The sequence below is a fragment of the Molothrus ater genome, chromosome Z (genome assembly GCF_012460135.2).
Source record: "Molothrus ater isolate BHLD 08-10-18 breed brown headed cowbird chromosome Z, BPBGC_Mater_1.1, whole genome shotgun sequence".
In the NCBI taxonomy this organism is placed as follows: Eukaryota; Metazoa; Chordata; class Aves; order Passeriformes; family Icteridae; genus Molothrus; species Molothrus ater.
Window position 1 is genome coordinate 43,005,698 of NC_050511.2, and position 20,668 is coordinate 43,026,365.

Consider the following 20,668-nt stretch of genomic DNA (forward strand, 5'->3'; position numbering starts at 1 on the left):
CCACAGCTTTTTCTTCATCCACTAGGTGGATAACCCTGTCTTAGAAGGAGATCAGGTTAGTCAAGGACTGCCTTTCATAAACCCATATGCTGACTGGGCCTGATCAAGCAGGTTCAGCACATGCCATATGATGTCACTCAGGATGATCAGCTCCTGACCTTCCCCAGCACTGAGGTCAAGCTGACAGGCCTGTAGTTCCCTGGATCCTTCTTCCAGCTTCCTCACTATCCTCATGTGGATCCCATCCATCCTCACAGAGCTGTCTGTTTCTAAGTGATGGACAAGGACCATTTTTCCTTTCCACTATGAGGGTTTGATTTTATTTCTCATCCCTGTCTTTCAGCTCAGGGGGCTGGGCACCTGCAGAACAACTGCTCTTAATACTAAAGATTGAGGTAAAGAACATACAAAGCACCTCAGCTTTTTATTCATCCTTTGTCACTATGTTTTCTTTTGCATCCAATAAAGGATGGAGATTCTCCTTAGCCCTCCTTTTTTGTTGGACATGATGCATTTTTTGTTGTCTTTTATGGCAGTAGGATGATTAAACTCTAACTGGGCCTTGACCCTTCTAATTTTCTTCCTGCATAGCCTCACAACATCCTTGTAGAGCTCCCAAATTGTCTGCCCCTTTTTCCAAAGGCCATAAAGCCAATTTTTCCACCCAAGTTACAGCCAAAGCGCTCTGTTCAAGCAAGGGAGTCAGCTCATCTTTCCGCACAAGGGGACAGGCAAGTCTTGCACCTTTAAGATTTCTTTCTTGAAGAATGACTAGCCTTCCTGGACTCGTTTGTCATGCAGGACTGCATCTCAAGGGACTCAGTCAATCAGTCATCTAAACAGGCCAAAGTCTGCCCTCTGGAAGTACTATGTGGCAGTTCTGTAGCCCCCTCCCCTTACTGCTTTGAAAACTGAAAACTCTATTGTTTCATGGTTGCTGTGCTCAAGACAGCCTCTGAAACAATTATTTCAAAAGAATTTTTCAAGATTCAGTTATCTCTTACATTTTTAAAGTATTTTCATCTTTTGCCTAATTATAAACTATCAGAAAACAGCAAAAAAGTGACAACCCCATAGAGTAAAACAAAATAATGAAAATCAAACAATAAATATTTTGAGATAAAATAATTTCATAGAATAACAAGTTTATCACAAGAATAAATACATGACGTAGTATGTTATTTAGCTGCATGAAATACAGGAAAACAGAAATATGAAATAATAAAAAAATCCAACAAAAATAAGCTAGATTCCACAAGAAAAAATGGATTACATAAATTTGAACAGAACCCAAGTGAATCAGCTGTAGAGTTACGCCTTTGCAGATGACAGAGTCAGAGATACTGAGGAAAAATTTAGAAAGAGAGAGATGACCTTAAATATGGTGATACACCAGGCAAAAGAATGCCTAATCCACCAAGTCTGAGCACCAGACCATTTATCTATCTGCTGAAAATACATATCAGCCTTCCAGAAGATCCACTGTTCAAAGATCACAGTGTCCTCAAAAAAAACCTGGCAGGCATTTCTGGGAAAGGTCATAGAATATAAAGGACTTCTCTTCAGTTATTCCCAAGAATGGCTTCCTTCAATCTATGCTATATGCATATATATGCATATGTAAATTCCCAGCAGCAGTAATGTATGGCCTAGCACTGTAAAACTCAAAAGCAAAAAAGTCTGGAAATTTGTATCTGCTTGGGTATAGACTGTACTACAATGATTTGGAAGACATTAGCAGTAATAAGGCGATGAAAAGCTGTGAATGCTACTCTCCGTAACTTCCGCATTTTCGGAATATTATATGTGGTGCATGACACAGATTTTCTCCTTCCCCTGGCCTTCCAAGGGATCACTACACCCAGTCAATCATACTTATCATACTTATCTACACCCAGTCAATCATACTTATCAATTTCAATCATATTTATCATACTTTCAAACTTCTGGTACAAGAGAGAGAAGCTCCACGGTTTTGCTGATAGCAAAGGTTTCAGTCTGTTGGTAGAACCAAAGAATATTTGGTGGGAACCAGCACGCGGAAAATTTATAGAGCTGCCTAAAGATTCAAAGTCAATGGCTGCATACTAATAGCAACAATATTTCATTCTGAAATATTTCTGGGCATAAGTAAACAAAACCAAAACTTATTTATAATGTTATCAATCATCTATTTTAGGAGCATTTTTATCATTTTACTTCTGCTATCAGGGAGTAAAAAACCCTAGCTTTTTCAGGGATATTTCAGATCTCATTTATTTTGGAATTTCCTAGACTTCCTCTAACTGTTCATGTTTATGAAGGTGACTTAGAAGTCAATCTTTTCACTACAGATTTGTGTCTCTACAGAAGACATCTCAATCTGCTTCCCTGGAAACCACTTTTTAAAATCTTCAGAGTCCAAAACAATTTGTTCAGTTGCTGAATGCATCAGTGTTACCCTTTTCTTTCTCTGTCCAGCAGTGTCAGAGACACAAGAGTGTCTCCCCAACAGTGGCTGTGTAAGTGAATCTCCTTCTTTCCCAGATTGCTCCTTCAGGTGAGCACACTGTACATTGTGTGGCAATTCTGTGGTTGTACAGACACATTTAAACATGGGTCTGCATTTGCCTCCACTACACGCTGTCATCTTCCAGGCAACCTCTTCTAGCTATGAGGGTTGGTTTTCTGCACATGCACCCTCCTTTCTGTGCTATACCATCTTTTGTACTCCATGTTGAGGTCATTTTGGGAACAAACTAGCTCACCCTTGATGGAAACATAAAAGGACATGTATAATGGTGGTAACTTCTGCTTAAGACCCTCTCCTAGGACACATAAGGAAAAACAGAGTATGTATTATGAGGTGGATTTAAATTTCTTCCTTTCTTTCTTTTTCTTTTCATTATTTATTTGATTATATAGTTGTCCCACTACCATGTCACTTGTCAAGTAAGGCAGCAAGCATCTTTCAGCAGGACCTGTCCTCTTATTTTGTTCTTGTTCATTTGTGCTTTGTTTTTCTCTGAGCCTAGGAAGGTTCAGTCCTGATGGGAACTATTAAGATGTACCACAACTTAATTAATTTCTAAAATAACCACACTTACAGATAATGCAACTTGAGAGACAACACTTGTAATTACATTTTGATTCCCCCAGACTTCTTACACTAAAGATGCTTGAAGCAGAAAACCAACAAAGATACCTTAGTAGATCTAAGTGTGAAAGAGATACTAGAATTTCCCATTTACAAGTGATTTTCTCTGTGTGCAAAATAGGTGATATCTACTTTTAAAATCCTTTCCAGTCTTATTGGTGGTTTCTTCTGTTATGAAAGGTGGCCTCATTCTGTTTTTCAGGAAAATAACATGACATTATATTTATTCCAGCCAAAATTCTGCAGTATATTGATCTAAAAAACCCTTTATATGAAACAAAAGATGTTAATATTTTTAATATTATAGGACTGGTTAGAAACGTATAAAATCTCCCAATGCCATTCCTCACATTGACATCTTCCATATTATTTGATCATGCTTCATTTCTGAAACAAAGACATACATCATTTGCTGCAAATTAATATATTTAAGTCAATATGAAAGTTATTTACTTGCTTACATAATTGTTTTAACTTCTATTATTTCGCATTGCATAATTGCTTTGTCCGTGCATCTATTGATAGTGCAATATTACACTACTGATAGTGTAATTTTGACTCATGGTCAGCACTATTCCATTCCAAGAATCTAAAAGAGGTTAATAAGTTTGGATGGGGATCTGAGGAAAAAAAAACAAGGCGAATTCCCTTGTCAGTATAATCATAACATTAATATCATCCTTTTTTTTTAATTGGAGGAGATCAGTTGAGTTTATTTGCTGTGGAAATTTAGAGTCTGTTTAAATGATGTGTTAAGCACACAAAATAAAGGCTGAACGTCCTGTGCTCTTGAATAGTTAGTAAAAAAGGTTTGTGGGCATTTATGTCTCTCCATTTACATGTGTTGTTTGATTGGGGAAGAAGGCAAACAATCCTTATCACTGACATCTGCATTCTGTACCCCTCAGGAGAACCCTCTGTGAATCGGCCTCCCTAACAGCTGGAGACTTGACTTCTCCTGACTACACACACACACACACACACTTTCTAGGAAGCACTGAAATACTGTCTAAACTAAATAATTTGGAATAGGACGTGAAGTCTGGGATTCATTGTTGTAAAAACTAAGCAGTTGGCTCAGATGCCCTTCCAGACTCAGTGGAAAAATAGAAGGAGATTAACCTTTGCTTCATGTTTTTGCTTCTTCAGGCTATAGACAAAGGGAACTGCATGCCAACCATTGGGATCACTACCTCAGATGTCATATTTGACTCCTCAGCATCTCTGGTCTAACACATAGATACTATTTAGAAATTTTGCTGCTGCTCCATCTTTAGTTTCTACAGAATGCATCCTTTTACCAATCTTTTCTACAACTTATGCCACATTATCTTCTCTGATCTCCTATAGACACATACTGTATTTCTCTTCATCTTACAAATTGCTGCTTCTAAATTCTAGTTTGTTGTTCAGACCTTTGATCCTATTTTTCCTTGCTGAATGATATAATATTTTATCAAAGTTTTAAATTACTATTTTCAATACGCCCTTTCCAAATTATTCTCTGTTCCAAAATTCATTCTGCTTCTCATGCTTCATTTATTCTGACAATGGTCTGAAAAGTGTGATAGTAGCAGAAAAAAATATACACATTTTCCTACATAAAGTATTGTAGACATGCCCTTTGAGCACCCTATGCTGCTGAAATTAAAGTGTTTTTTGGAGAATGACTTCTACAATGATGTGTTCTTTCGTAAGCTGTGCAGATATGTAAACATGCCATTCACATGAATTTAATTTCACCTCTCCTCAGCCTACTTGTTTATACTTAGCTGATGAATGCCTCTGAGCATGATCCTGTCCTTGTATGGCTTTGAAATGGGTAGCCAGTGGGCAGCTTAGCAAGGGACACTGTTGCTAACAACACCTTGCCCTAGCAGGTGCTAGAATAGCTATGGTCTCTAAGCATTCCTCATTTGAAGGTACCTCGCACATTGTTAGGTAGGACATGTCATGAATGGCATATGCTGGGAAAATACAATATCGTTGGTAATGCTGCTAGGTGCTGGCTCCAGAAGCTCAGTTTGAGCTTTTATTCTTTCCTTTCTCATCATACCTATATTCCTCACAAAGGTGGCACAGAGCCTGAGTGATGTTATGAACAGCAAGTTTTAGCATATTGACCCACTCTACTAACTTAAACACCATTACAGAGTTAAAGGTTGCACACAGGCCAGGTTGTACAGACTTCTTTTAGACTGAGTTTTAAAAGGACACCTATCTCCATAATTGATGTATTGGAATTTGGAATTTTGGTCAAATTTTATTTGATCTTGGTATTGTTAAAACACAGAGGTCAAAAACTATTTGATCTTTATGTGACTATACCAATAAAACAAACTAACTGTGTTACAGCACTCCATAATTATTAATCATGTTATCTTTTCAGTAATAGTGCAATTTAAGCTTAATTTAAAATTATGTCTTAGGAGTTCAAAGGAAGCAGCAAAGCAAGTAAAGATATTAGGCCTCTTGTTTCAATGTGTGAGAAGCGTCATCTAAATTTTTCAAGTCAAGTCTTGGCATTAGCCAGAGGGAACTTGGCTCTGCTCAAAGGAACAGACTTCTGTCAATGTCAAGAACAATCCTAGAGTAAAAACTGTGAACACAGAAGGCTGCATTGAACCTCTGGGTAAGAAACAAACAGAGCAAAGATTAACATTTACCTGAGCTTTTCATTTTTTCTGACCATTGCAGACATATCAACATGTAGGCCATGACTTCATGTTGCTATGTACTCCTTCAATGGAACAGAAGAGTTACAGAGAAAAGAAATTCACATGCAAATATATTTTAAATTGAACTTGTGTCCCATAGAGAAATCAAGGTATCTATTTGTTAGTATAAATCTTGGAAAAATCTCTGCTGCACAAGTCACAGTCAGACTGTATGCTAACTGTTCAAAAGATTTTGCCAATTCCATAATTCCTTGTGTCCTAATTTTGAAGTTCAAAGTGCAGTTTGGGGGAGAGTATTACAGCTTTGACTCAAAGAGGAGAGCAGGAAATACAAAATTGCCAGTAAATTTTAAACAAGAAGATATAAGTTTTTGTACACTCATCTGTGACATGGTTGTTTGTGAAAGGCACTGAGAGGATAAAGTTCTTCACTCCAGAGGACACTGGGAACACAGTGTATCTGTCTCAGCATGCCCACATAGCCTCAGCAACCCCAATTTGAATGGTTGCTTCAATTAAGAAAGCAGATGGTCATTTCTCCATGGTTTACTTCCCACTGGTGCTAGTGCTAAACGAGGCAGGTTTTAACCATAGTTATGTAGTAGAGAAATGGAAATACTAAATATTATTGCCAAACATATCAGCTTGGAAAAGTAATACTGCTACTGAAAGTTAGTTGCTTCTGTTGTTTAAAAAAAAATTAATGGTTATACTATATGCTTTTGAAGTAGCTAGTTACTCACAGAGTACTTGCAGCTAATTCTTGGAAGGCTGGCTAGCCATACACTGCTGGCTTTAGTCCTTGTTTCCAGCTCCTACATCACATGAAAGACAACTAAAAATACATTAAATACTTCTCCATACAAGCAAGTTTAAAAAATGCTGCAATAATGTTAGGTGCTGAAAGTAAAAGTGTGTGCAAAGTTATGAAGAGAAACAAAGGAAATAAAAAAAGATTACAATCTTTCTGCTGAAGTGTGGTCTGTGATACAGCAAGAGAAAACCTTGACAAGGTTCAATTTCACAATTTCAGCATGTTTTGGGTTTTACAAAACTGTATCAGATACTGAAGGCTAATCACAGATCTGACTAATATTGTTTGTTATTGTTTGGCCTATGCATATCCACCTCTCAGAACACATATGCCAAGGAAATAATGTAATGACAGTTATGTTGAGTGTCCATAATAATAAAAAAATAATAAAAGAAAAACAGTAATAGATGCTTCCCACATGCTAAATGGTTTATGTGGAAATTTAATAAGCTAAAGGTGCTAGTGTATATGACTGGAGAGTGTACTTTACTGGAACCACAAATAAAATGTGCAAACACAAATTAACAACATATGTGATTGGTAAGGTTGGAGCTGGCTGCAGTTTCTGAAGCTGTTTGCCTGCCTAACACAATAAGATAATACAAATTTGCATTACATTCTAGATTTATGTCACATTTACTTTATATTCCTGATTTTTATTTATAATGTAGGCTCACTGCAACTACCAGTTTAGTTTTTTTTTTGTTTCTAGCCTTATTGTTCCCTCAGCTGAGACATCTGTACACTTTTGATAAGAGTAATTCTTATTAAGAACTCAACTTGCAAAATGTGTGATGCTGGGAGGGACTAGAATCAAGGATTACTCACCTTAGACCAGTCTCCCATTCTCCAGACATAGCATTTGGAATAGTCCTCACAGTCCTCTGCTTCTTTAGGTCTTGTGGACAAAACACATTTCTTGCGTGGATTAGTGCACCTCACAGTCCGATGCCGTACTCCCTTACCACACTTTACAGAGCACTGTTGGAAAAAAATGGTTTTTCAGATTTCTACAAAATTCCCTTACCCCATTTCATCCCCTTCTATATGACTTCTGTCAGGTCAGCATAAATATTTCACAGCTTCAGTGATCTCCTAACTTCCAACCTTCAATAGCATCAATACTAGATTTATTAAAAAAGAAAAACTGAACAAAAATTCTTTAGGGGACAAAATGATAATTGATTAATTTTATCCCAAAATTAGATAAAAAATTACTTGCTTAAGGACAAAATAGTGTTTGGAATAAGAAATGATCCAAGAAGTCATGATTAAATGAATGCAAAATTTTACACTAAAAATATAAGGCAATCTTTCTTCTTCCAATGAAATGAAATACACTGAAAGAAAATCAAAATAACATTCATAGGAATAAGATATGAAGCAACTTAAGAAAAGCTCTGTTAGTGTCCAACAGCCTTTTTTGAGAGGAGGAAAAAAATGCAGAATGGAAAAGTAAATATTCCAAAACGATGCAAGAATCCAGACTGAACATGAAAATTCAAAGTCACTATATAGTCAGCATGTGAAAGCTCTTTTCAAGTTGCTTAGAAGGTCCTAATCTATGGGGTTTTTTCACCATTCCCCCTTACACAGCCAAAAATGACGCCATTTCCTTCTCAAAACATTATCACTACTTTTGATCATCCCACTGCTTGCAGTTCAACTCTCCTGTGCCAAGCTGATTATAACCACAGGAAGCAGTAATGGCTAGCTTCCTACATAATGGTGATAGTAGGAATGGCCATGGGAAATACCTCGCTCTTCAAAAAAATTTACTGCTCCCAACACAAACATGCTCTGTCATTTATCATCTCTCAAGTAAAACAAACTGACAAAACAATCTGTGATTCTAATTTCTTTTACTCATCTCTGTAAATGGATGCCTTTCTTCTCACAAGCTCTCGCATCATAAAACTGTGTACCACACCAGAAACTGGTGTTACTTATATCTCCTATCTCTACCTTAGCATGTGCTTTTCATCTTTGAAAACATTCCCTATTTGTTAGCTCTTTCTTGCTTGGGGATCAAGGAGTTCTGCTGAGTAGAGCAATTGAAAGAAGGGACTGCACCCTCATTCAGAAGCTGCTATACTTATTTTGATCACAGAGGTATTCATCGCACAGCTTCTAGTATGGGAGGCAATCAGAATTGCCTTTACTCTTTCAATGAAAGGAGAAGTTCCGAATAATCCTTTCATCTTGTCCAGATGGCAGTGAGAACAATACTCTTCTTCCTCCAGTTAATTTTAGAAGAAATCAAAGATGAAGAAAGCCAAATGGACAAGCACATTTAAAGACCTTAAATTAATAAAGCTTTTTGAACAATGATTACATTTTACAGCAATACTTCAGGATGTAGCATATGTGAAATTGTGTTATTTACAAGCTTATTTGTCTATTGCTGTTGGTTTGGAAAAAGAGCAGAAAAGAAAGAGGAAGGGAAGAAGACGTCCTTTTTTTTGCCAAAGGCTCCCCTCAAAGCCTCCCTGAAGCAGATGGCATCACTCATCTGCTGATCAACATCCCTTGGTACAAAAGTACATCCCAGATGTTTCCACTCTGAACCCAAGGTCTTGTAGCTAGCTGATAAGTGGTGCCTTAATTCTATTTCCCCCAAGTTACCCACTACTGCACACAGGACATACTTGATTATACGTGCTTGAGAACCGGCCAGAAGAGACCTGCAAAACATTAACTAGGTAAGATGCAGTAGCTCTACACAGCTGGTTTTCCTAGCCCCTGAATCCTTTGCTGAAACACTGCACGAGAACCATGAAAATCATTAGGCTGAGCTGTGCCACTTGATGCTGAAAAAAACCTTATTTCCAAAAAATACCAAAGCACAAATAACGACTATGGAGTATTTGGAGTATTTGGAGAATATGGAGTATAAATAAATGCAGCACCTCAGACCAGACTCCTGCCTCCCACACCGTCATGCAGTCCTGGCCTTCACAGCGCTGTGCAGAAGCAGGCTTTGGCCCCAGACAATCCCTCTCCCTAGCTCTGATCAGGGTCCCATTTCTGAGCTGCTGCGTGCAGGCTACTTGTCTGTTCTGGGTGCCTTTTCCACATGTCCTTGAACATGGTGTCCATTCTGTCATCATCCATCTGCAAAAAAGCACAGGCAATGTACTAATACAAAATCAGGAGGGAAAAAATACCTTCACATCTTATTCACTTATTCTAAGTGTATACACCCAAGACACACTTGCATCTTTTCAGCCTCCTTTTATTGTCATTTTGCTAACGGAGTATTTATGAATCTAACATATATTAAATTTCATACGGTATTAATTAAACCCTAACCCTTCCCCAGTCCACTACCCCTATGTTTTCAAACTACTTTCCTTTAATTATAATCCCAATCAGAAAATTTCCAAAATATACATACATAAAGATGACAGATCCCTGATCAGCCTGCCTGTTATTCTCTGTATGTCTATCTATCTCAAGTGTATGCCAAGCATGTGAAGTCCAGCATTCCTTGAAAATACTGTGTTGCAAGAATCACTCAAGTGTGAAAGACTCATTGCCCTGGAAAAAGCACAAAACCCCAAAATTCTTCATGTTCTTCAGAGTAAAGCCTAACAGGTTGTATGGCTTAAATCACAACAGCAGGGGAGGCTGATGCCGTTTGGCACAGACCACATACCTAGAGAGCAATTGTTCTAGAACATAATTTTCCCCAGATGTTCTGTAGATCCAGATTATGGCCATGTGCCTTTAAAAATCAAACAGCTCTGCCCCTGATGTTCTGTCTCCTGAAAACACAAGAGTTTTCAAGGAGACTTAGTTTGCAAGGAAAGTTTTTAGGAAACTGATATTTAATAAAATTTTTTCAATCTTCTGTCATGCATTTGTAGCAAAAAAACTGAGGAGTTTTTTTGTTGTCTGTCCAGATACATAATTTACAAATCATGACCGGTCAAGATGATGAAATACACTTCAAGATATTTCTTCATAGGCCCATAGCAAATAAGTATTTATATGCAAGTGTATGCTTTGGTAACATTTCTGCCTGAAAGCTAATAAAATTTTGTAATCATCATTTAGAATGTTTAAAAAATTGGATTATTAAATCTTTCTACATTTCTCAGGACAGCATCTCTGAGTATCAATTAGCAAAATTTTAAAATTGTCACTTAAAAAGTTGGAAAAAACACAGAATACTGAAAATTTATGGTAGACAATGCCTCAGAAAAAGATCAGATTATTCCATTTCTATCCATTAAGTAAACAGTGGTGCTAATAAAACAAAATAAAGGTCTTCTCAAATATTCATATAATGAAGTTTAAATAATCCCTCCAAAGGGTAATGCCCTGTTTTGGGGAAGACCAAATGTCAGTTGTTTTGTCTTACTTAAAATGTATCATACTTCATATTTTATCAATTTCAGTATTCATCCCTTCCAAGAAAGCTATGCCTTCTTGTTCACTTTACATACTTTCTTCAACAGTATTTGCATTTAATTTATTTTGCATTATTTTGTTTAAAAATGCCATCTACCTGTCCTCCAGATGACTGCAGCAGACTGATCCTAGTGCTTACTCCTGAGGATGCTAGCCAGTTCTTGCTAGTTGCTTTCCCCTCCCTTGAAAGGTGTAGACTTGCTCTAATTTGCTTTTAAAAAGTACATGCAATTCTTGAGGACCTCCTTAAGAAATAATTTTTAGCTGCCAAATGGCATGACTCTGAAATGGGCCACTGTGCTGACCTGGTCAGCCAGTGCAAGGAGCAGGCTGCCAGCTCAGCTGCAGGAACACCAGTGGGTGGTGGGTGGGCTTTGCTTGGCACAGGCTGCACATGGACCTGCCTCCTGCCTCCTGCCATGCTCAACCACCAGAGTCTAGTTCAGTCTGTTTGTTGATCCACATACAAGGACTTCCCTCTCCTGGGGTGAGAGGAAAGACAGGAGTGAGGGGCAGGCTCGCTACACTTCAAGCTGCATTAACATGAAAAAAGGGATAAACAGGGATTTCTTTATTTATTTACTATTTAGGGTACCCAGAGTTTATCCAGAGCTTTAAAGACACAAAGCCTTGCTTCAAAAAAAACCCCAGTAAAACATATCATTAATTAATATGGGATTAAAATCCATATATGTCTTTATATATACAGCATTTAAGTTTCGTAGCACAGATCAGCCTGTGAGAATACTTCCTGAGGAAAGGAATCAACTGCTTTACTGGATAAGAATTTATTCAGACATGGCGCTTACGGACTCTCTTTCATTAAAACTCAGGAGAAACAATTTCCAGCATTTCTGTTTTCCCTTCATTTTGCATTATAATGTTTTGAATGAATGTATTTACTGCCCATTCATTGTGAGAAGCAGTCCACTGCTTTTACATGGCTTTTACATCTAGATATTATAGTTTAATTTAACTAAATCACTATTACCTTGTCTGGCAGGGCTGTTCATTGCACTTGCGGATCTGTGGTTCAGGTTTTGTTAAATATTTGCACTTCTTGTTGTCCACAAGACTGATATTCTTGTTCATAATCTTTGTGCAAGAGACGGTTGTCTTTCTTTCACCTAGAAAACAGAAGAAGCAGGTATTTGAGGAAACCAAGAATATGCAAATTGTTAAGGACACAGATAGAGCTATTTCATATACAGTTTGGCTAAAAGAACTGAAAAACCAGTGTAAGAAATTCAAAGCCAGCAGGGAATCTGAAAGAAATCCTACAGTTTGTAGGAAACATTGTGAGTTTCTAACCTAGTCTTTGCACACCAGCATTAAGAGTTTTTCTGCTTTACTCCTGCAACTAGTTATAGGCCAAACCCTCACTCTTACTGGAATATTTTTCTTTCTCAACCACTGCAACTCCATCACTGAACAATGCTTAAAGAAAATTACAAATATGGTTGTTAATTACTACGTAAAATGAGGAAAGAAATGACAAATTGTGGCTGGCATTTAGATAAAGGCAATCAGCACATGAATCCTTCAGCTGGGAGTCTGCACTATTTCCCATGAACAAAGAGGTCAGATGACCTGATCTGCAGGGTCAGAAAGCCATTTAGGAAGCAGGGTACTGCTGCAGAGATGAAGTGCATGCTGTGTACAGAGTCCTTGTCCTGATGGTGGCCTGGAGCCTGGTGTTTCTTGAACATGGAAACATTAGAAATTAGAATTTAATGTAATACTTATCACAAGTAGTAACTTGCAATTAGACTGGAGCCTTAATTTTACAAAACTAGCAATCCTTGAATTCAGGATTTCAGTTAGAACCATTTTTTCTTGTAGTTACTTCTACTCTGGAAATTTACTGGCAAAAGGGCTGTGTGCAGGAGCAGGGCAGGCTTAAACATGAACATTCACCCAAGGTGAAAAATCAGCCCATGGATGAAGCAGTTATGTTATAAATGCACACTATGTGCATGACCACTGCTGACATTTTTACAGAGGGCTTGTGTACGTGACAGCACATGCAACTAATCTATCATATCACAGGGTTTGAAATGTTTGACAATTCTTTCTGCACTTATATATACACATCTTTGTATTCATATTCTCTCCCATGCAAAGAAAGCTTTTCTGCAACACAGGAGGTCACAGACCAGTTACATATGCAAATATACACAAAACCACATGGCTTCATCAATAGTTGTATCCTCACACATGCTTTGAACAATTAAGCAAAACTATTGATAATTTTATTATTATTTATTCAATTTAATCAAAATATTGATGTTAACTTTTAATCACAAATAGTTGGACAGGGTAAAAGCTGCAGTATTTTGATTTCATTACTGCTTGATATTTAAGTCAGAAAGTAAAAGGAAAGTGAAAATAGTTTTGTCTAAAGTAAGAAAAATCTTTCAGTAGTATTTCAGAACATTTACCTTCTAGGGAACTTTGTAATAACTCAGCTATTTTAGACAATAACATAAAATGAAGACCAGTTACAACAGAAAAAAAAATTATAAACATTAGAGTCAAACATTTAAATATTTATTTAAGCATGAATATAGAATAAATTATTGACATACCGCATTTTAAGATTTCTGCAGATGATAGAAATATTTAGAAATATCTGGGGCAATAATAACAGATTGTAGTAGCATTAAAACTATTCTAAAAATACATCAGGAAACTGTAAAAAGTGTGAATTCACAAGTAAACTGGGATGCACTATTAAGAATCAGAGGATGCTACTAGCACCATGAACAAAATACCTTCTAGGGAAGAAGTTTTCCTACCAAACCACAAAAAGCATGTTTATGGAAACTACAGCAATCTTTCATGACACCAGGATTGTTCACACAGTCAGAGGAGCTAGAACACTGTGTTCTTTATGCTGATGTTATGAGAAGGAAAAGCATTTCCAGGCTTTCCTATTCAATCACAAGGTGCATGGCAGTTCTCAGAACTGTTGATCAGAGCAACCACGACCATCAAAGCTGTCAGCATGAAAGACAGCTATCAAAAATTACCCACTGACTAACTGCACAAAGTGTGAACACATCACTGTACATGGCATTTATTTAAAAAAAAACCCTATCTGAAGTGTTTTTTAAGTGTAAGTAAGTATCATTTTAAATAACATCTTCTAGAAAACAGTTTGAAAGACTTTTGTTCCATCAATACTGTTCATATTCCAATATTTGTTTTCAGAACCATATTTTGTTCTTCCAAAATCACTTTTTAATGTTTAATAAACTCATGAAAAATATAATATCAGCATACTAATATCTGGTGTTGCAATATTTGTTCCATATGTTTTTGGATCATCCTCAACTCATGTTACTAACTGTATTATTTGATCTGAGACTGGGATTCAGCTTTGCTGTGGTTTGAAATGTCTCTTACAGATCATTTATCTTCAGTAGTTCCAAATGCAGAGTGGAATGCACTTTCTATTCTTTTTCTAGCTCTTGCACTTGTATTTCTTCTTGGCAACTGTGTCCTGAATTTGCTTGTTAGTCTAGATTTTGTTCTGTCATTACCATCTTTTCCTACTTTTTAAATTTAGTTTTAATCTCATCCTAGAGCTATCACAGTATTTTTAACACAGCAGAAAGCATAAGACTGACATACGTCTACATTGTATGGAAACATACAAACCACAAAGAGGATATTAGTATAAATATACAACATTGACCATCAGAATCCTAATTACATATAAACATACATAGTGTTTATACATATAGGTGTGTATTGCACACACACATTTGCACTATGTATATACCTGCATATTGTATGCACATAGTCGTTTTTCGCGCGCGTGTGTGTGTGTGTTTGTACATTTTCCTTTTATTTTACCTCCTCCACATACAGCATCACAGTCTTCCCAGGTAGAATGTGTCCACATGAAAAGGGGCTCTGGTACTTTAGAGCTCTGATTTTCAGGGAGAGGATCCAACGGGATTGTGTATTCATAGTGTAAACCATAGCTCTGGTCATGGAAGAGCAGCACCTGCAAGATACAAAGAACAAAAACCTTCCTACATACAGAGACACTATGGAAGACGAGCTCCAAGCTGCAAGTAGATCATCTTGAAAAGTACAACAGAATGACTTGATGCACTATTGCCTTTCAGCCCTCCTAACGGATTTGCTAGAATAAACTAATTAGAGTATCCAAATAAAGCCAATGGAAGAAAATATTTTGCTTAATTAAGAAAAATCCTTTAATTTAAAGGATTTGAATTTTATGAAGACCTTTGCCATCATCTCTCTGTTTTTCTTTATGGTGGCTATTAACTTTTCCTATCCTAAACTGAAATGCATAGAAATTCCACTTTTTCACAGAGAATTTGGTGATTGCAATTCTGAAATGGTGATGCTATGCTATAGTCAGCCAGAAATTTCAGAAAAACACCTGAAAATAATTTGAATTTCTCTCCTTACTTGGCACATCAGCTTTTTATGACATTTGTAGGAATGCTGAGACCTTCAATCCTGCCTCAACAACATAAAGATCGCTCTTGGATTTAAATGCGTTTTTTTACAAGCAGGCTGACAGACCTCTCTCTCCTAACCCCCTCCTTCCCACATTCGTAAATATATATGTAAACACAAAATAAGGTATGCTTTACACAGATCTCATTCTCTTGAGGAGTCTGGAAAAAATATTAGTTAGCTATCCTATATCATTAAAAATATCATCCTATATCAAGTAAAAAAACTGAATTGTCATACCAGTAAATGTAAGGGTGATGTTGTGGGACCTTTGGCTGATATTTTCTCCCAGAGACCTCTCCGAACATAATGGACTGTGGTCCCAGCAATATTGAATGTTCCAGAATGTTCTATCTTCCAATCACTATTGATTGACTGTTTTCCAGCATCCCTAAGAGCTGCAAAATACATGAAAAGAACCCAATATAAAAGGTGCCTGTTCAGTAGTGATTTTCTTCTCCTCTCACTTTCTGTTCAGATAATTTAAAAAGTAGGTGAAATTCACCTAACTCTGATTGCAAAGATATTTATGGATCCTACTTTACATGAACTTCAGTTGATATGTGCTTCAGAAACACCTTCTGGAGGGAATGCCTGGCAAAATTGTATGTATTTAACATTACTTCAAATTAATCCTTCAAATCAGCATTTTAACGCCTGTGAAGACTGACAGGCTCTAGCATAACTCTTAATTTAAACACTGAATTACTTTAAGGCAAAGGGAACAATATTCTCTGTTCCCAGGGTGGCCATTTCTATAATCCATTAAAGCATGGGAAACATAATTTTCACAAGGGACTCTTCAAGATTTGTGGAACTAAGCTAAAACTTTTTTTTAAAAAAATTCTAGTTCAAAATTCTTTTCTCTCTAATAACTACACTTGTCTTTTCTGCACCTTAGAATTTGAGAAGACTTTATACACTTTCACCATGTAATTGCATGCTTCTAATTAATAGGAAAAGCTTCTTCTTTTTGGCTGAATCATTTCTCATGTTGATCTAATTTATATTTAAAAATATGATGAAGCCAGACAAGATATATTCCATACACTGAAAACAAAGAATTCTACATTAGTAAAATTGACATTTTCTATAGTAAATGAAATAGATTCTTCAGTAAATTATTTGTAATTTTATTTTATTTTATTTTGGTCCATTTTATTTTGGTATAATATTTTATTTTGGTCCAATTTGTTTTGGATAATCATGTGAAGTAGACTTGAAGACACCTTCTGTACAAGAAGTTTTACATGTCTGACTTCATTGAAATTGCATGTTTGGCATCAGATTGTTGTAAGAGAACATCCACATGTTCCAAAATTTCTCTTTTTAAAGTTGTAAGTTAATGTGAGTCATTCCTGTAATCATGTCCTCTCCTATTCATATTTATACTGTTATGTTTTGTTTCTATGGGAAACAATGGCAACAGGCCTATGGGCTGGCAGGAATCCAATTGAATAAGACACCACTGAAGTGTACAACTGCAGCACTGTGTAATAGATGTTAAGACTATAAAATCCATTAACACTGTATAACAGTCTTGTACTAAAAAGAACCAGTGATTCTACAAGATTTAAAAACCAGTATTTTAAGTTAAAGCATTCAATTGTTAGTGGTAATTAAATTCTATTTAGTGTTCAAACTGTTAGGGCTAATCCTCTTCTCAGTGGAGAAATTAAAAAAATACTTTCGAACATGCCAAGGTCCAGCCGGGTCATGCTGCTCAGATGGAGCAGCATCCTCTCCCCAGAGAGCAACAGAAATCATTCTGTCTGGTCTTTAAAATGAATGCGTGTGCCATAGCATGCAGACATGTGCAGGAAACTGGAATCCCAGCTCAGAATACAGAAATATGCCAGATCTTGCATTTTCTGCTTTCAGATTCCTCATATGAGTCACTGGTCTTAGAAAAAGTCAGAAAGTGTGTCCTCAAGCCTTAAATGTGGATTTGGATTCAGACAGTACAGCTTCTGTTCTTGACTCTGTCACACCCCATTTTGTAAGCAAGTTCACTGAGTTTTATTCCATGCTGTACATATATTCCTATTCTTCTTAACTTTTGACAGAAGAGTTTACTCTGTACAAGGTAACCCAAAATAGGAAGAACATTCAGAACACAAGATATCCTCTCTCAGGTAATTCAAGCAATAAATCTACACTTGAAAAGACCACCAAAGAAAACTTGGACTGGGAAAGCCTACCACAATTGTAACCACAACCACAATTTCAGTGCTAAACCATGGGGACTAATTACAACTGTATCTCTGTTGAGCATAAAACAGCCATCACAACAATGGCATTTAAGTGAAGGTGATGAGTGCAATGTATTTTTTAATTACTGCGCCAAGACTATACACCTGTCTAATTTTAATGAGGTGTGAGAGGATACAAAGCCAGACAGATACAACAAATCACAGTTCAGCTATTGCATCTCCCATTTCTCAGTCGGGAGAAGCAGTACCCTGGTTCTGGTCCTCCACTTGGTAAATCAGTACCTACTAATAATTTTTTTTTTTTTTTAATATGGACAAATCGCTCTACTGTATTAACTTAATGGATCTTGTTTTCTGCCTTGTCCAAAATATAGTCATATTTCAAGAAAAGTGTCAAAAATAATGTCATTTTGACTGACCCTTACTTTTCTATAGAAAATGTAGAAGATATCTGAAATTCAATTCCAAATGAAAGTATAGTCACTGATATTTTTTGTCAAGGAAGTAATTGCTTCACTTCCATTCAGGTTATCAGGTGTCCCTTCAATACATATTAACAACATTAAGACTTGAAATTTAAGTAATTTTTGAAAACAGCAGGGCTAAGGCTGACTGATTGCTAGTTGCCAGTGTCCTCTTCATTATCCTATTCTCTTCAAAAATAATGCAATAGTCCTTGTTCTTCAGCCAGTGGGCACTTCAGCAGGCTGCCATGATTTTTCAAATATACTTGAGAGTGGCTTGATAACTACATTAGCAAGCTCCCTCAGGACCATGGGATGCATCTCATTAGGTCCCATATATTTGTGTATGTTCAGGTTCCTTGGGTGGTCTTAAAACTGATCCAGGATGGGAGGAACTTCATTCCACCATTCCCTGCCCTGGTACTGAGGGACTTGAAAGATATGGAAAAAGTGTTTACCACTGAAGCTGAGGCAAAAAACTGTGAAGCACTGCAGCCTTCTCCACGCCCACCATCATTAGTTTCTCTTGTCTTATTTTTCAGTGTGTGTTGTGGGTGTGTGTATTTTCTTTACTATCTCCTTTCTGACTAAAAACCTGTAGAAACCTTTATTAATCTCCCCATTCCTTGCCAAAATCAGCACGATCTGTGCCTTAGTTTTCCTGAATGTATCCCCACATATACGAGCATCGTCTCTATATAGTTCCCAGGATATATGTTCCTGGTTCCACTGCCTGCGCATTCCATTCTTACACTTTGGTTTTACCAGGAGGTCCGTTCTCACCCATGCTATTCTCCTGCCTTCCTTGCTTGATTTCTTATATGTTGGCATAATCAAGAGCTTTTGCAATCTAGGAAAAGTTATTATCCTTAATTGTGACTAAAAACTATTACCCTAAATCTTTAACGAACTGGTATCCTAAATCTTTAACGAGCTCTGTTTTGCCCTGGTAGACCCAAGGGCAGTTTCCCAGGTGCTACCATCTACCAATTCCTTAGACAACTGAAAGTTCGCTCTCATAAAGTCCTGGCTTTAGTCTTCACCTGGCCCATATCCCTAAAAATCATGAGTTCCAGCAGGGCATGATCATCGCAGTCTAGGCTGCCACCAACTCTCTAAATAGTTCATCTGGGTTGGGAAGAAATCAACAAGGTCCAGGAACACCATTACTTGGGTCTATAGTTTTGATTTAAAAATTATCCTCAGTACACTCCAAGAATCTCCTGGACTATTCACAGGTTGGTGCGCTTTTTTTCCAGCAGACATCAGGTTACTGAGATTACTAAGCCAGATCAGAGACTACAAGCATGATGATTCCTGTAGATGAAGTAAGAGCACTTCATCAACAGACTTTGCTTGGTTAGGCAGCCTGTTGTAACCCACCAACCAAGAAGTTTCCTTTCTTGGCCTGGTCTTTATTTTTTACCCCTAGGCTCTCAACCATGTCCTGATGTCCTCTATACAAGAAAGTTTGAGGCCATACAGGCATTGGCCTGTATTGACTAATTTCAAGTACAGAACTAAGTATGGTGCCACACAAAATAAGCATAAAGAACTGTAAAATAGAAAACCAATCAGAAACATGAAAGATTTTAATCTATTTTACCTTCCAAATTTTTAGCCATAGCATTGTGAAGAATCTTGTTTCTAAGGTTAAAGACTTAAGCTCTCACCCCAAAACTTTCATTATACTATGCCTATTCAAAAACTATTCCTTTGCAATTCAAATTCTGATGCTTTCAAAGTAACCTAAAAATGAAAAAAGTTTAAATACCTGGTGCTAGCAAAAAAAAAAAAAAAAAAAAAAAAGTGCAACAATACAGGTTTTAATTCAAGATATGGCAATAGACCTGTTATTGGGTCCCCAAAAAGGCTTAAAAAAAAAAAGGTATAAGCTCAACAAAATTTATTGCACAGAAATACTGTCACAGCCTCATTCAGATATAAACCAGTAAAATTAGTGAAAACAAAATTAAAATAACAAGAAAATAGAAGATAGCTGGCAACTGTTACAAATGAGCATCATGAGTGATATTATTTCATGGACATACAAAGAATTTCATTATTTTTGCCTTTTGTGAGGCAAGAGTTAAATCAGTTTGCTGCTCATGAAGAAGGAATAAATTTCCCTAAACACAATGCCAGCATTTATTTATTTATTTATTTTTACATTATTCAAAAAATAGAAAATAATAGTATTTCTATTCTCCACATATGTCAATAGAAGACAAACTTCAGTTGTTGTTTTAACACTCTTACATATCCATATCTGTGGTTCATTGGGGAACACTTAAATATTCCAGATCTCTAAACCTCTTGGGAAGGTGCAGGCCTCAAGGCAAACCAGCAGTCACCCACTGATAACCTAAACTATCATAATTAAGATTCACCATCTTCAACATTATCTCAGTTGAAGTACTGAGAATACTCAAACACTTCTTAAAACG

At 36.7% G+C, this 20,668-nt stretch overlaps 1 protein-coding gene across 1 annotated transcript in view; it reads right to left on the reverse strand.

The window, feature by feature from the left end:
• ADAMTS19 (ADAM metallopeptidase with thrombospondin type 1 motif 19) overlaps positions 1-20,668 on the reverse strand; it is a 130,767-nt gene that overhangs the window by 12,303 nt on the left and 97,796 nt on the right. Inside the window, exons 17-21 of the mRNA XM_036404027.1 lie at positions 15,785-15,942; positions 14,906-15,059; positions 12,036-12,171; positions 9,538-9,742; positions 7,457-7,609 (exon numbers count right to left, since the gene is read on the reverse strand). Of these exons, the coding sequence (XP_036259920.1) occupies positions 7,457-7,609; positions 9,538-9,742; positions 12,036-12,171; positions 14,906-15,059; positions 15,785-15,942 (806 nt within the window). The remainder of the gene's footprint in view (positions 1-7,456; positions 7,610-9,537; positions 9,743-12,035; positions 12,172-14,905; positions 15,060-15,784; positions 15,943-20,668) is intronic.